Below are 14,550 nucleotides of genomic sequence, written 5' to 3' on the forward strand. Positions count from 1 at the left end.
TTTATTATTTTTCTTACCTTTGAAAAGTCCTTTGATACCACCCATCTTTTTTACCATCTGTGCAAATTTGGTATACTGTGTCAAAAGTTCTTGAACATCTCTTGTTGACACACCTGATCCTCTTGCTACTCTTTGGATTCTTCCTGGTTGCTTACTAAAAACCTTGGCACCATCTGTACTGTCAAGTTCTGTAAGCATGGATAAATTATTTTCACTAACATACAATTAACATTCATCATCAAAGTAGTTATGTGCAAACAGGTAATATGTAACTTCACAGAGCTCAGTTGATATGTTTTCTAAAAAAATAATTTTTCCCTTTTTATAGTTTGAAATACTCCAAACAGAAAAATAAACAATGAGATGATAGTCAAACCACCACACAGATTTAACAAGTGTTATAATTTGCTACATTTACTTCTGATTTCTAAAATTTAAATATGGAATATAATAAAAATGTTTTAATATCCACAAGCTATAAAAACAATAAAACTAGCACACAAGTAGTCATCTTAGAGTTTAAGTAAAACAGAATATTCTGAGAGTCTATGAAACCGCATGTACCCCTTTTACCCCTTCCAGGTCTCATATCCAACTATCCCAACCCCCTAAGCCACCAGAGGTATATGTACATTTCAAATAGAACAAAAGAGCTCACCTTAGTTCTACCCAAAATGACTAGTCACCTTTTAAATAATAAATTTAGGCTTTATAAGCAAACAGAAAGAGGTAGGTTCTATCTGTATCAAAAGAATAGATATTTTATTTCCTGTAATCAAGTAATTACTATTAGGATTTTTATCCATTCTGTAGTTTATAAAGAGTAACCCATTTCTCCCCGGTGTTTTGATAATTCTTAGAATATGGATTACATATCTTTCTGGCTTTAGCTGCATATAATCTCAGGTATACAATGAACTTCAGTCCATAGTTCCATATTATCTGTATTCTCTGTACTATATACCCCCAAAATAAGTGGTCACCTAGCCTTGGTCTTAATATCCCTGGAAAGACCATTCATTATCTACTAAGCCAGTCTACGTCTTTCTGGTATAGCTGTAATTATGGTAAATATTTTCACATATTAAATTGAATCTATACTGGCACTTCTTTCAATTTCCCTAGGTTTCTCTTTGCCAGGTACAAAAAAATAAGGCTTTCAAACTTTTGAGAGTCACCATGTCTCCCAATAATTTTCTATAGGCAAAAGAAAACAAAACTCACTTGACTGTTTCTCTTATGAAATGGTTTAGAACCCCATTTATCAACCTACTTAGGTCCTAAATATATCCTCTGATTTGCCTGTATCCTAAGTACATTGTCCAGAAGTAAACTGAAATCCAAGTGAAGTCTGATTACCAATACAGTGCAAGCTAAAATAAAATGACCTCATAATAAAGTTATAGTCAATTAAAACCTCTACATCTGTTTCAAAAATTTAACTTTCAAGCTAGATCTTCCATTATAAAATATTTAGGAAATATGTATCATATTCCTTCTAGGAGCTCAAATCAAGAAAGAGAAAACAGATAAACCAGTAACAGTACATTATGACAAGCATAAACAGAATTACCAAAAAGCAGGAGAGGGCTTAATTTAAGGAAAAAAAAGGAAGCCAGGAAAAGGCTTCATGGTTGTGGTTTCCCTTTAGCTGAGTAGTCCTCAAAGGACAAGTATGAATTAATAAAGAAGAGAAAGAAGCAAGGGATATTCTAGGAAGTAGAACATGTCTTCCTAAATTAAATGAAATTAGTTTTGTGTGGAAGGAACAGAGCATGAACAAAAACTAAGAGATTTAAGGAAATTGTAAAGGAAGATAAGGACTAGATTATAACAAGACTTGTATGCCATGCGCCTAGGAGCTTCGAATTCATCACAAAGACAATAAAGAGCCACTGAGCCTCAGTTTTGATCCCAGAATTGATATGTTTAGAAAGGTCATTATGATGGTATTGAGGAAGACAGACTGAAAAAAGGAGTGACAAATCTACAAAAGGTAAAGGTTAGTAGGCTATACTGTAGCAATCCAGGTAAGAAATGATGAGAGTTTGAACTAATGAGGGAATGTAGAGACAAAGAGAAGAGGGCAGATGGGAGAAATATTTAGGAAGTAGAACTCAGAAAATTTAAAGTAGCATTAAGGTTTTTACATTATACTCGAAGTGGTAAAATATTATAATAGATTGTGATAAGTATGCATATATTTTATAATCCCTAGACCAACCACTGAAAAACTATTCAAAGAGATATACCTCAAAACAATATAGATAAATTTAAATGTAATACTAGTGTTCAAGTAACCCACAGGAAAGCAGAAAAGGGGAAACAAGAACAAACAGAAAACCAATAATAAATGGCAGAACTAAATACTAACATATCAATAATACACCAATCAAAAGACAGATTGTCAAAGTGGATTTAAAAAAACAAACAAAAAAAAAAACAGGATGCAACTATATTCTGTCAACAAAGAAACATACTTCAAATATAATGACATAGGTTAAAAAAAAGGAAAAAAAAGATATACCAGACAAACTATTTTAAAGCTGGAGCAGCTCTAGTAACAGTAGACAAAGTGGACAAGAGGCAAAGAGGGACATTACATAATCATAAAAGGGTCAATTCACCAATATGACATAACATTCCTAAATGTGTATACACCCAACAAAAAAAGCTTCAAAAGCATGAAGAAAGAGAGGATTGTGGGAAGATGGCAGAGTAGGAATCAGTCCTTTCACCAGAGCTGGTAGTAACTGTCTGAATCGACTATTTTGAAACCCTGGACTCTAGAGGATGCAATATCCAGGGAAGAACTGGAGGAAGAAACTGGTAAATTGTGGTAAATGTTGCTGAATTTCACCCTCTGTTCAGTGACTACCATCCTCCATTCCCCAATCATGCAGTTGGGACCGCAGACTGGGCTCCCCCAGCAGTTTTCTTTACAGGTACCAAGGTGAGCTATAAAGGACCTAGTCTTTCAAAATCCCAAGAAATATGGTCTGATGCTGATCCTAACTTTTGATCAGATACTTAAGATCAGATCACTAGGTCTGCTCTAAGTGCAGCCACTGCCCAACTCTCCTCAGGCAAAAGCAGCAAAGAAGTCTTAAAGTAGCAGTGTATTTTTTTCTTCTTCTTCTTTTCTCTTTCCATTCCCTATTTGGGAACAAAATTAGTTTGGAAAAGTCACAAATTGATAGGTTCCAGCACAACAACAAAAACCCTAGCAATCATAGAAGAGTGGGAAGAACTAGATTTCCAGAGTTATAATAAGATAATGCTCAGAATGTCTAATTCTCAACAAAAAATTTTAACACACACAAAGAAACAGAGGAAAGTATGGTCCATTCACAAGAAAAAAAGAATTTGTCAGAAATCATCCTTGAGGAAGCTCATGCACTGAAACTATTAGTTAAAGACTGTTTCATGAGCTCTAGGCCTTCACAGTAACCTCACTTTCCTAGTCTGTAAATGGCACTGTCCCTTAAGAGTTGCTGTAACGATAAAGAGAATTAATATGTATAGAATGCCTAAGACAGTGCCTGGTACAGTGCAAACACTCTAGATGTGTCTGCAATTATTAACTCTACATGCCAAAAGTTTTGCATTTACTCATTACTGGGTTACTATTAAGGCCTGGAGCTCATGAAACATGGAGAGACTATTAAAAAAAACCCAATCAATCAGGAAGTAGATAAAACAGAGAAGTGGAGGAATCATTCAAGGAAAATGAGCAGAAAGACAAGAAATACTACTGAGAAAAGAACCTGGAACATACAGTCATTTAAAGGGCTGGCAGAAGAGACCAGTGAAAGAGAATGAGAAGAAACAAGAAAGTTAAAGGTGAAAGACAGGAGAATGGAATAGTGGAAACCAGGGGGAAAAGGTGATTTATACCCAATGTTGTACAAGTCAAGAAAACTGAAAACTATCCACTACAATAGACTAGTAGGAGGTTATTAGAGATCTTTGAATATCTATTTCAGAGTATAGTGGGAACAGATTCCACTAATTTGAAAATACAAATTATTCTTTTAAGAAGCTTGCCTGAAAAGAGAAAGACAGTAAATGCTAGAGAGAGAAGCAAGGCTAAAAAAATGTGAATTTAAGAATATTTATATGCTGATGGGGGAAAAATTATAGGTAAGGAGTGAATGAAGACATAGGAAAGAAAATTACTGATGAAGAGAAGTCCTTGGAGAAACATGAAGATGATAAGAATGGTTCATGATTGTCACAATCCTGAAAGTAAGTAACCTGAAAGTTGAGGGTATCAGTTCAAAAGCCTGTTGTTTCTTTGTGTGAGGTCAGAGGTCAACCTGGGCAAGTGGCAGAGTACAAGGTCTAAAAAGGGTAAGGAAGGTTAGGCATATGTGCTGGGTGGAATGAGAGAGTGCTTAAAAACTGGGAAAAGGGAAGTAGAAGTGATTCAACTGATAGAGAATCTGCCTACCATATGGAGAGCCCGGGGTTTGATCCCCAGGGTCTCCTGACCTGTGTGGTAAGCTGGCCCATGCACAGTGCTGCCACGTGCAACAAGTGCTGTGCTACGCAGGGGCGCTCCCGCATAGGGTTGCCCCACGTGCAAGGAGTGCGCCCTGCAAGGAGAGTCACCCCGCATGAAAAAAGGGTGGCCTGCCCAGGAATGGTGCCACACACACACAGAGCTGACACAGCAAGATGACACAACAAAAAAGAGACAGTTGCCCAGTGCTGCCTGATAATGCAAGCAGATGCAGAAGAACACACAGCGAATGGACACAGAGACTAGACAATGGGGAGAATGGGGAGAGAAATAAATAAAATAAATCTTTAAAAAAAAAACTGGGAAAAAATAAGAGTCATAGGATTATAAATGCTAATGGGCTGAGAATCAATAAAAGATGAAGAGGTAGTAACAATACAGGATTACAGAGATAGAGCTGTGTCATTCTGAAAAGACTGAAACCTTGAAGGTTTCACAGCAAAAGAAGTTTGTAAACATTGCTGACAGTATCCCTGGCTTACAGACTCCCAATGAACATTAATGAATTAAAGCTCTGAGGAAACTCAAGATAAAGACTCATTTAACTTTGTTTAACGCAGCACGTCCTCAAATTTATTGTGACTACAGAATCTCTCTTTAAAGATACTTTTATCAAAACTATGGAGAAATGATGCTGTTTTCATGGAACTCACTGAAAATGTACTAGACATTTCTCTCAATAACATCAACCAATAAGCATAACCCTTTGAGTAATAGCTTTCAAACTGCTATAAATCTACCTAACACAAATATTTCAGCCTTAATTTTCCTCCATCTTTTTTACAAAAACACCATGACACTCTGAATTTGTTGATATTCAGAACATTGTTCTCCCAAGTAATATGACATCTTACCTTGATCGTTCATACTATCCATTATTGTCATTAACTTTTTTAGCCTTGCCATTGACTCCTGTTCATTTCCTTTGCTCATAAAATCTGTTCCAAAACCAGGGATCATCCCCTAAAACAGACATATTTTTAAAAAAACAGTAATAAATTAAAATTAATTGTTCAGAATGTCTATATCTATTAGCTTTAACTTTGACATTGTCTTAAAATTTTTCCCAAACATCAAAAATAGTTAAAGCAAGTGCATCTACTCTTAGAAACGTTAATGAAAACCAAAAACAAATGATGGTAGAAATAAACTGTTTGGGATAACTAACCAAGATCTGACTGAAGGGTCCCATTTTCATGATGTTTTGAAATTGTTCATACATATCTCGCAACGTAAACTGACCTGAAACACAATTCACACAATTCAGATATATGAGAATTTACATTTCTATTCAATAAAACTAATCTTTTCATAATCATGGGTTCATCTTGAAGCACACTTATAAGATATCCAATTAATAAATATTCACTGAGAAGTAACTATATGCAAGATCATAGAATGAATGCTGTGGAAAATATACTCTTACACAAGATGCTAGCCTAGAGAAGTTTACATTCTATCAAGGAAAAGAAGATAAATATATACAAATATACAAGAAATTTGAAAACAAGACAGATAAACAATTTAAAAGCTAGACAAAACCAAAAGTTAAAGAGGATTTGGAGGAATTGAAACTCTTATATACTGCCTGTGAGAATGTAAAATGGCAAAATCAGAAAATTATTTGGCATTTCAAAAACAGCTTAGATGTCCATGACCAGGAAAATGGATAAACTGTGGATGAATTACAACTCAGCAATAAAAAGAATGAACTACTGGTACCTAACTACATGAGTAAATAGAAAAATATATATATACTGTAGGATTCTTCTATGATTTATTGACTGGGAAGGAATACAAACTTTCTAAAATTATAGAAATGTTTCCTGATGGGGGTGGGTTACTGCGCATTGTCAAAAATGATGGGATGGGGGAAACAGATGTGGCTCAAGTGACTGGGCTCCCCATCTACCATGTGGGTAGATGGGGATTGAACCTGGGGCCTCATGGTGAAGGCAAGCTGGCTGGCCTGTGCACGGCTGGCACAGCAAGATAATGCAACAAAGGGAGACAGAGAGGAGAGACAGTGGGAGACACAGCAAACCAGGGAGATGAGGAGACTCAAGCAAATGAATGCCTCTCTCCCAAACTGGAGGTCCCAGGATTGGTTCCCAGTGCCTCCTAAAGAGTAAAGATGAGAAGAAAAAAGACAAGCAGACATAGAAGAACACACAGTGAATTGACAAAGAGAGCAGACAGCAAGCACAAACAAAAAGAAAGGGGGACAGGGAATGATAGAATGGTATCCTTCAGATCTAAGCCTTTTACTATATGTAAGTTAATTTCAATATAATAATAATAATAATAAAACAGTGGGGGGCAGGGAAACAATGCAAAATAGAAAGTATGTTTTCTATTTATATCCTAAAGATATAAAAGGTATTTGGGTTCAGGCATTCTGAATTTGAAGTGGCAGTACAATATTTTCAAAGAAATGTTATACCAGGCAGTTAAAGGTACAGAATTAAACAGTGGGAAAGAGATTTAAGGCAGAAATACATATTTGGCCATTAATATAGAGATAATATTTGAAGCTATGATAACATAGGTCAGGGAACCCAAGTGAAGAGTTTCAAAATGGAAAAAACTGTCAAATATTGGAACCAAGGAAAATGAGAAAGACCACTACATTTGGAAATTAAAAGGCCGTTGGCAACCTCAGAATGAGTACAATTTTAGAAGCAGAAGGGAAATTGCAGAATGTACATTAGAAAACCAGGAGTCAGGGAAGCGGATTTGGCCCAATGGATAGAGCATCTGCCTACCACATGGGAGGTCCAAGGTTCAAACCCAGGATGAGCTGGCCCACGCGCAGTGCTAATGCACGCAAGGAGTACTGTGCCATGCAGGGGCATCCCCCGCGTAGGGGAGCCCCACCCGCAAGGAGTGTGCCCGGTAAGGAGAACGGCTCGGTGTGAAAAACAAACAAACAAACAAACAAAAAACAGGAGTCAGAAGGTAGACCAACTAGGAATATACTATCCAGTGTGGTAGTGGTAGTAGCAATGGAAGTAGCAGTAGCAGTGGTAGAGTTATTCAAGATAGAGGAAAGCAGGGGGAAAGAATCAGGCAATGATGGGTAGATTCATTCATTTAGTAAAAATGCACCGAAGGCCCACTAACCAGACCCTGAGCTAGGTAAGAAAAAACACAGCTATGAACCCTACCTTCATCTTCAAGCAGGAAAGAGAGTCATTAAATAACTGTGATGAGTAATACGATGAGTACAGGGTGCAATGGAAACATATAGCAGAAGGTTCTAACTTAGTCTAGAGATCAGGGAAAATGTCCCTGAAGGACATTTAAGAAGAGACCTGAAGTATGAATAGGAGCTAGTTTGGCCAGGGATGAGAGGGAGAGTAGAAAGAGGTAGGAAGAAAAGAGGATGCAGAGTAATCAGCAAGTATAAAGGACCACAGGTAGAACAGAGTACTGTACATTTGAGAAATTGAAAGAATTTCAGCATGGCTGGCACAAGGAATGTGAAGAATAACAGTTCCAGAAAATGAAGTAAAGATGTAGGCTAGATGGGGGAGGGCTTTGTAAAGTCTTTTTTTTTTTTGCCATAAAGTATTTATTTTTATTTTTTTCTCTTTATTTTTTTAATGTTCCATTAAAAAAATATGAGGTTCCCATAAACTCCCCATTCCCCCATAAAGTATTTTTAATTAAGGTATGTACATTGTTTTTCAGACATATGCTATTGAACATGTAAAGTCATTTTAAATCATTAGAATTCTATCCTAAGAGCAATAAGAAGCCACTAAAGGATTTAAAGGGTAGTAATGGGATCAGATTTACATTTTTGAAAGATCATTTTGGCTGCAGCATTAAAAAAAGGGGAAGAATCCAGGAAGCTGTAAGACCTTTTAAAAAACTTAAATAATCTAGACAAGAGCAATCAGATTGGCCTGAACTAGGGAAACTGAAGAGAAGAGTAAAGAATGGAGATATTTAGGAGGTAGAATCACTAGGATTTGTTGACTGATTTGATTTGGTGGGCAGAATGAGGAAAGAGATACTAAAGTCAATGACATCAAGTTTCTGACTCTGGCAACGAGACCAACTGATGTTAACTCTCATTGATGGTAACAATGGGAAGGGAGGTTAAGATGTGAAGATAAGGGGAGTGGATGTGGTTCTAGCAGTTGAATGTCCACCTCCCAACATGGGAGGTCCTGGGTTTGGTTCCAATGACTCCTGAAAACAAACAAACAACCTGCAAAATAAACAATAAAACTGACTCAGGGAAGCTGATATGGCTCAGTGGTTGAGTGTCAACTTCCCACATACAACATCCTGGGTTCAATCCCCAGACCCCAGTACCTCAAAAAAAAAGAAAAAAAAGTAGGAAGGTAAGTATTTGAGGTATTTATGGAACATCCAGGAAGAATGAACTAGTAAACATATAGATGTATGTGGTGGTTTGGAACTGTATGTACTCCCAGAAAATCATATTCTTAACGCTAAGCTATTCCTATGGGTGTAGACCCATTGTAAGCAGTGCCCTTTGATGACATTGCTTCAATTAGGGTGTGTCCCACCTCATTCAAGATGGGTCTTAATCCTTTTTCTGGAGTGCTTTATAAAGGGGATGAATAGAGACTGAGAGAGAGCACAGAAAGCAAAAAGCTGAAAGCAAGGAAACTGGGAAGAGAAGGGAGAGACCAGCACACACCACTATGTGCCTTGCCATGTAGCTGAGAAACCAAGGACTGCTGGCAGCTGGCCTTGGGGAAGAAAATTCACCCTGATGATGCCTTGCCTTGATTTGGACATTTCCTTGGCCTCAAAATTATAAGTGAATAAACTCCCATTATTTAAACCCAACTCATTTCATGGTATTTGCTTCAAGCAGCCTAGGAAACTAAAACAATATACAAGTATGAAGCTCCAGAGAAAGAAGAGGGCCTAGGATGATCTCTGAAAAACACTGACATTTAAGGAAGAGGTAAAGGCATAGGTTCCTTCTCACAAAATGAGTAAGAAGTAACAAAGAGACAGACGTCTATGTAGTCATGGAAGATTAAATTAGCTGACGCAGATAAGGAAACAGAGGTTAAGTATTCAGACTGAAAAAGTTACAGCCAGAACATAAAAGATCAAAGATATAAACTAGGCATGTTTTAAGAGCCTGAGCTCTTAATCACAGTGATATACTTCCTTAAAGGAATGATCTTCAATGGGCGTGAAAAAAATGTATGTACTTATTTAATCTCATCCTTTAAATTTCTTTTTATGTTTTATAATATACATATAATTCATAAACAATGAGATTACAAGTGTATTATAATTTACTTTTTTTCTAATTTACTTTTTAAAATTAATTTTTTCCCACTTTTTAAAATTTGTCTTTTTTTTAAAAAGATACATAGATCACAAAAAATGTTACATAAAAAATATAACTTGTTTTATTTCAAGGAATCCAATGAAAACCTCAATTTTTAATCTTAGGGCAATTTGATTAAAGGAGAGAAAATAAAAGTACTTAATTCTATAATGGCTCAAATTGGTATTTTTGTTTCCTTCCTTTTTAGGAGGTACCAGGGATTGAACCTGGGACCTCATATGAAGCAGGTGCTCAAAAATTTTTTTTTTTTTTTAATTTTATCCCCTCTCCTTGTGGCTTTTGTGTGCTGTTCCTTCTCTGTGTTCATTCGTTGAGTATTCGTCTGTGTCTTTATTTATTATTTATCCCCCCCCTTGCAGCTTTTTTTTTTCTGTCTGCTCTCTGTGTCTGTTTGCTGCGCGCTCTTCTGCGTTTTTGTCAGTCTACCTTTTTTGTTGCATCGTCTTGCTGAGTTGGCGCTTATGGTCTGGGCAGCACTCTGTCGTGCAGTTGAGCCTGCCTTCACAAGGAGGCCCTGGGACACAAATCCATGGCCTCCCATATGGTAGGTGGGAGCCCAACTAATTGAGCCCCAGTCACTTCCCTCAAATGTGTTTTTTTTTAAACATTTAAAGGTTTAAAATGATTTAAACATAAGTCATCTGAAATCATAAACATTTGAAAAACCATCACTAATAAGAAATATTACCATTTCAAACAAATTAATACACTTATAAGAGATATTATCATTTCAAACAAATAGTAGTTTCATCCAAAAGAAATAAAATATCTGAGATAAATGCTTTTTTGCCTTTCATATACCATGTTTCAACTTCTCTATAAGGGCTTCATTGTCATCCAACTTTAACTCATTGACTTTATCTATCAGTCCTTCAATGTCACCCATACCTGTAAGACCAAAAACAAGAAAAATTAACAATGAACAATAAATTCCACTTTCTGTTAAAAAAAACCACATTCACATACATAATTACCTTATGAGGTAGATAGGTCAGGTATTCATACTATACTTTACAGATGAGTAAAGTAAAGCTACAGAGGTTAAGTGACAGCAAGTAAGGACAAAACAGGAACTCTAGCCTAAGACTTTGTTCAAATTCCATGCTCTTTAACAATATCACCTTGACATATTTCAAATATTTTTCTACCATTTATACTGCTACTACTACAACTACATATTCTTGTAATTTTATATCTGATATCTCATTTTACCACTCTAACCAGAGGAGCAGGTAACCATCACCTCTATTTCAGAGATGAAGTCATTAAAAGAAATTATTTTCCCAAACTAGGTATTGAATAGGCAAGATTAGAACCCTAATCTGTCATAAAGATCCATACTATTTCTTGGCAGTTTTGCCGTGGCCCCACCACTGTACATACCAAGAAGTTTGCTGATGAAAGGCTGTGTTTTGAAAGGTTCAAAGTCATCTATATGTTCCCCTGTACCAATGAAAATGATTGGACTTTTTGTGGCAGCAACTCTACATAGAAAAAGAAAACATAACCTCAAAAAAGAAAATTTCCAGACTTTCAACACTAATCAGAAAAGGTCTATATCTCAAGTTTCTTTTCACAGTTACAATAGAAGTAAATCAGAGAGCCTCTCAAATTCTGTTTCTATTTAAACTTCTTTTATAGACCGTATTAGGCTCATTATTGGAATATATTTTAAATTATCAATAATAAAGTCATAAATATACACAGCAAAGAACCCCAAGACACAGAATGATACTTACGCACTGAGAGCACCACCTCCTTTTGCATGGCCATCAAGTTTTGTCACTATTACTGAGGCTACATCTACTTTATCTTTAAAAGCCTTAGCTTGGGCTTCACAAGCCTGCCCAATGGAGGCATCCATCACATAAACAATGTTATCAGGTTGCTAGAAAATTTAAATAGAAAGATATTTTTACTAATATTAAATAGACTTAATCATTTGGAGTTATTGAACAATATTTACTATAAATAATTATTCATTCAATCAATAAATATTTGTTGAACGGGTACTAGGGAAAAAAACATAAATAAGAAAATCCTTGCCTGCATGGAACTTACATTCTAGTCAGAAGAGATAGATAATAAACAAGCAAATATACATTTCAACTGTATAGCAATTAAAAGGGGATAGAATGTAGCTCAAGTGGTTGAATGCCTGCTTCCCATGTTACAAGGTTCTGGGTTCGAACCCCAGTACCTCCTAAAAACAAACAAACCAATAACAACAACAAAAAAAACCAACTCCCACTGGAAGGCAGATGTAGCTCAGAGGTTGAGTGCCTCCTTCCCAAATACAAGGTCCTGGGTTCATTCCCTGGTACCTCCTAAAAAATAAAGCAAAACAAAAATAAAATAAAAATAAAAGGGGATAGAGAAGATCAGTTTTTAGGTGTAGGGGATTTCTTTAGGTAGGGTGTTCAGGGAAGGCCTCTCCAGAGGTAATATTTGAGCTAAGGCCCGATAAGAGAAAACAGCTATGCAAAGACTGTAGAAAGGGCACTGAATGCAAAGGGGAATAGCAAAAGCAAATAAGAGAAAACTGAAAGAGCATACACTGAAACCAAAATGAATAAAATGCATGAGGCTATTTCCCTTAATTTGTCCAACTAGGTTAAAATAAAGGCACAGCTAAAAAGAAACATCATTAATCAATAACCAAAACACCAATGACAGAACACAGATTCCTAATATATGCTATAGATATTTATAAACTGTTTCTTCTCCCCAAGATATTCCCATCACAATTTTAAATGAGACACTAAATAGTGATTAATATTTGTAGATATTTCATTTTGAAAAACTTTCAAACTTCATCTAAAGTAAATGTCTATGTAAATAATTTACATAGGAGAAACTAGACAAACATTAAGGTTATTCCCTAATTTTTGCTTATGCTAATTTTTTCTTATACATACTAATAGGATAATTACATGAGAAAGGAAATTATTTGTTTGGTCCTTACTCATAAAAATTTCTTATTTAATGAAAACCAAACCTGATCAGAAGATTAAGCTCCTATCACACAGATAAAGTACCTAAAACACAAATAAATTACTTGGAATTGCCTTACAGGCACGGAATAATTGGTATTGATCATAAACTCAGTCAGGATTTATAATTAAATTAAAGTATAATGATGTTACACTGAAAGCCACTTACTATAGCATTAGCAACTTGAAGCATTTCTTCAAACAAAGAGTCTTCTTGTTTATGGCGGCCACTTGTATCAACAATAATAATTTCAAAGTTTTCATTTTTGAATTTTTCCACTCCTTCAGAGGCAATGATAACTGGATCCATTTCTGTATAGCTATTTAACACAGACAAAAGAATTACAACCACCACCACAACAAAACTTCCAAATATTATTAATCTGAAAATCTTTACTCTACCTTTAATCTATTCTGAAAAAGCCAAATAACCACGATTTCAATTTAGAAGGATAAAATCTCATAATATTAAAAATAACAATCTACTTCTAGAGCAGTATGAATTACTAATTACACATCCTGCATGATTCTGCTACATGTCTTTTCTGAATGAGTTTTGTTTCCCTCTGTTTTAATATCTTTAATCAATTGAACTGATGTCACTCAGTGTTTTATAACTACTATTCATTCAGTTTGACATCCTTTTGTAAACATTTTATAAAACCCTAAATATTCTTGGAAAACATAACTTTTAGATTGCATAGTATCCCATCAAATGGTTATAGTATCACTTATGAAACAAAGGCCCTCTTACTGGACATTTAGGGTTTTCCAATTTTTTGGTATTAAAAATAAAGTCAATATAAATAGTATACAAACAATGAATATTTCTTTGAAATTGTGTTATGCCACATTCCTTCAACTTGAATATGGTATGACCATTAAGGCTGTTGGCTTTTCAAAACAAAATGTTCTCCATAAAAGTTTAACCTCATTTCTATTTCACTGTATTTTCATAATCCTTGACAAAAATCTTTGTCAACTTGAGAATCAAAACATTGGATCATATTTTAATTGGCATTCTTTTTCATTAGTGGTTACTTTTTTTTTTAGTGAGCACTTTTTATACAGAAGAGCACAGTCAAATGAAAAGACATTTGAAAATGTTTTTCTCTTAAATTAACAACAAAAAAGTCAGATAGGAACACACTTAATAAAAAAATGAATGAGACTTAACTGCCCAAAATTACTCTATTTAAGGATATAAATTTTTTAATCCAAAAAGACACAGGTTCCAAAAATGGACAGATGAAAATATAACAAACAGCCTAGTATCTACCATACAAAAGGACTGTTAACATATATTCCATATAATGACTGAATGGGAAAAAAAAGGTTAAAAAACAATGAACACATTACAAAGTTCATTAGTTTTTTTTGGCCACCCAAAGTAGAAGGTAGGGAGCAGCTGTGGCTCAAGCGGATGAACACCTGCTTTCTACATGGGAGGTCCCAGGTTCGGTTCCCAGTGCCTCCTAAAGAACAAAACAAAATAAAACAAAAAAGCAAACAAATGATAAAAGCAACTCAGGGGAGCCAATGTGGGTAAGTGGTTGAGTGCCAGCTTCCCACATATGAGGTCCCGATTCAATCTCCAGCCCTGGTACCTCGGGAAAAAAAAAAAAAAAAGTAGAAGGTAATGACTATCAAAATCATATCATTCATTTAATTACCTCAACTTT

General features: G+C 35.4%; 1 protein-coding gene across 9 annotated transcripts in view; it reads right to left on the minus strand.

The window, feature by feature from the left end:
* The window catches only part of LOC101428374 (signal recognition particle subunit SRP54), a 91,166-nt gene that overhangs the window by 48,262 nt on the left and 28,354 nt on the right, over positions 1-14,550 (minus strand). For all 9 annotated transcript variants that reach the window (XM_071213983.1, XM_004467906.5, XM_058293550.2 and 6 more), the window contains 7 exons: positions 13,038-13,188; positions 11,615-11,763; positions 11,259-11,359; positions 10,677-10,763; positions 5,694-5,767; positions 5,380-5,488; positions 18-188 (listed from right to left, as the gene is read on the minus strand). In XM_071213983.1, the coding sequence (XP_071070084.1) occupies positions 18-188; positions 5,380-5,488; positions 5,694-5,767; positions 10,677-10,763; positions 11,259-11,359; positions 11,615-11,763; positions 13,038-13,188 (842 nt within the window). The remainder of the gene's footprint in view (positions 1-17; positions 189-5,379; positions 5,489-5,693; positions 5,768-10,676; positions 10,764-11,258; positions 11,360-11,614; positions 11,764-13,037; positions 13,189-14,550) is intronic.

Source organism: Dasypus novemcinctus, chromosome 3 (genome assembly GCF_030445035.2).
Source record: "Dasypus novemcinctus isolate mDasNov1 chromosome 3, mDasNov1.1.hap2, whole genome shotgun sequence".
NCBI classification, from domain to species: Eukaryota; Metazoa; Chordata; class Mammalia; order Cingulata; family Dasypodidae; genus Dasypus; species Dasypus novemcinctus.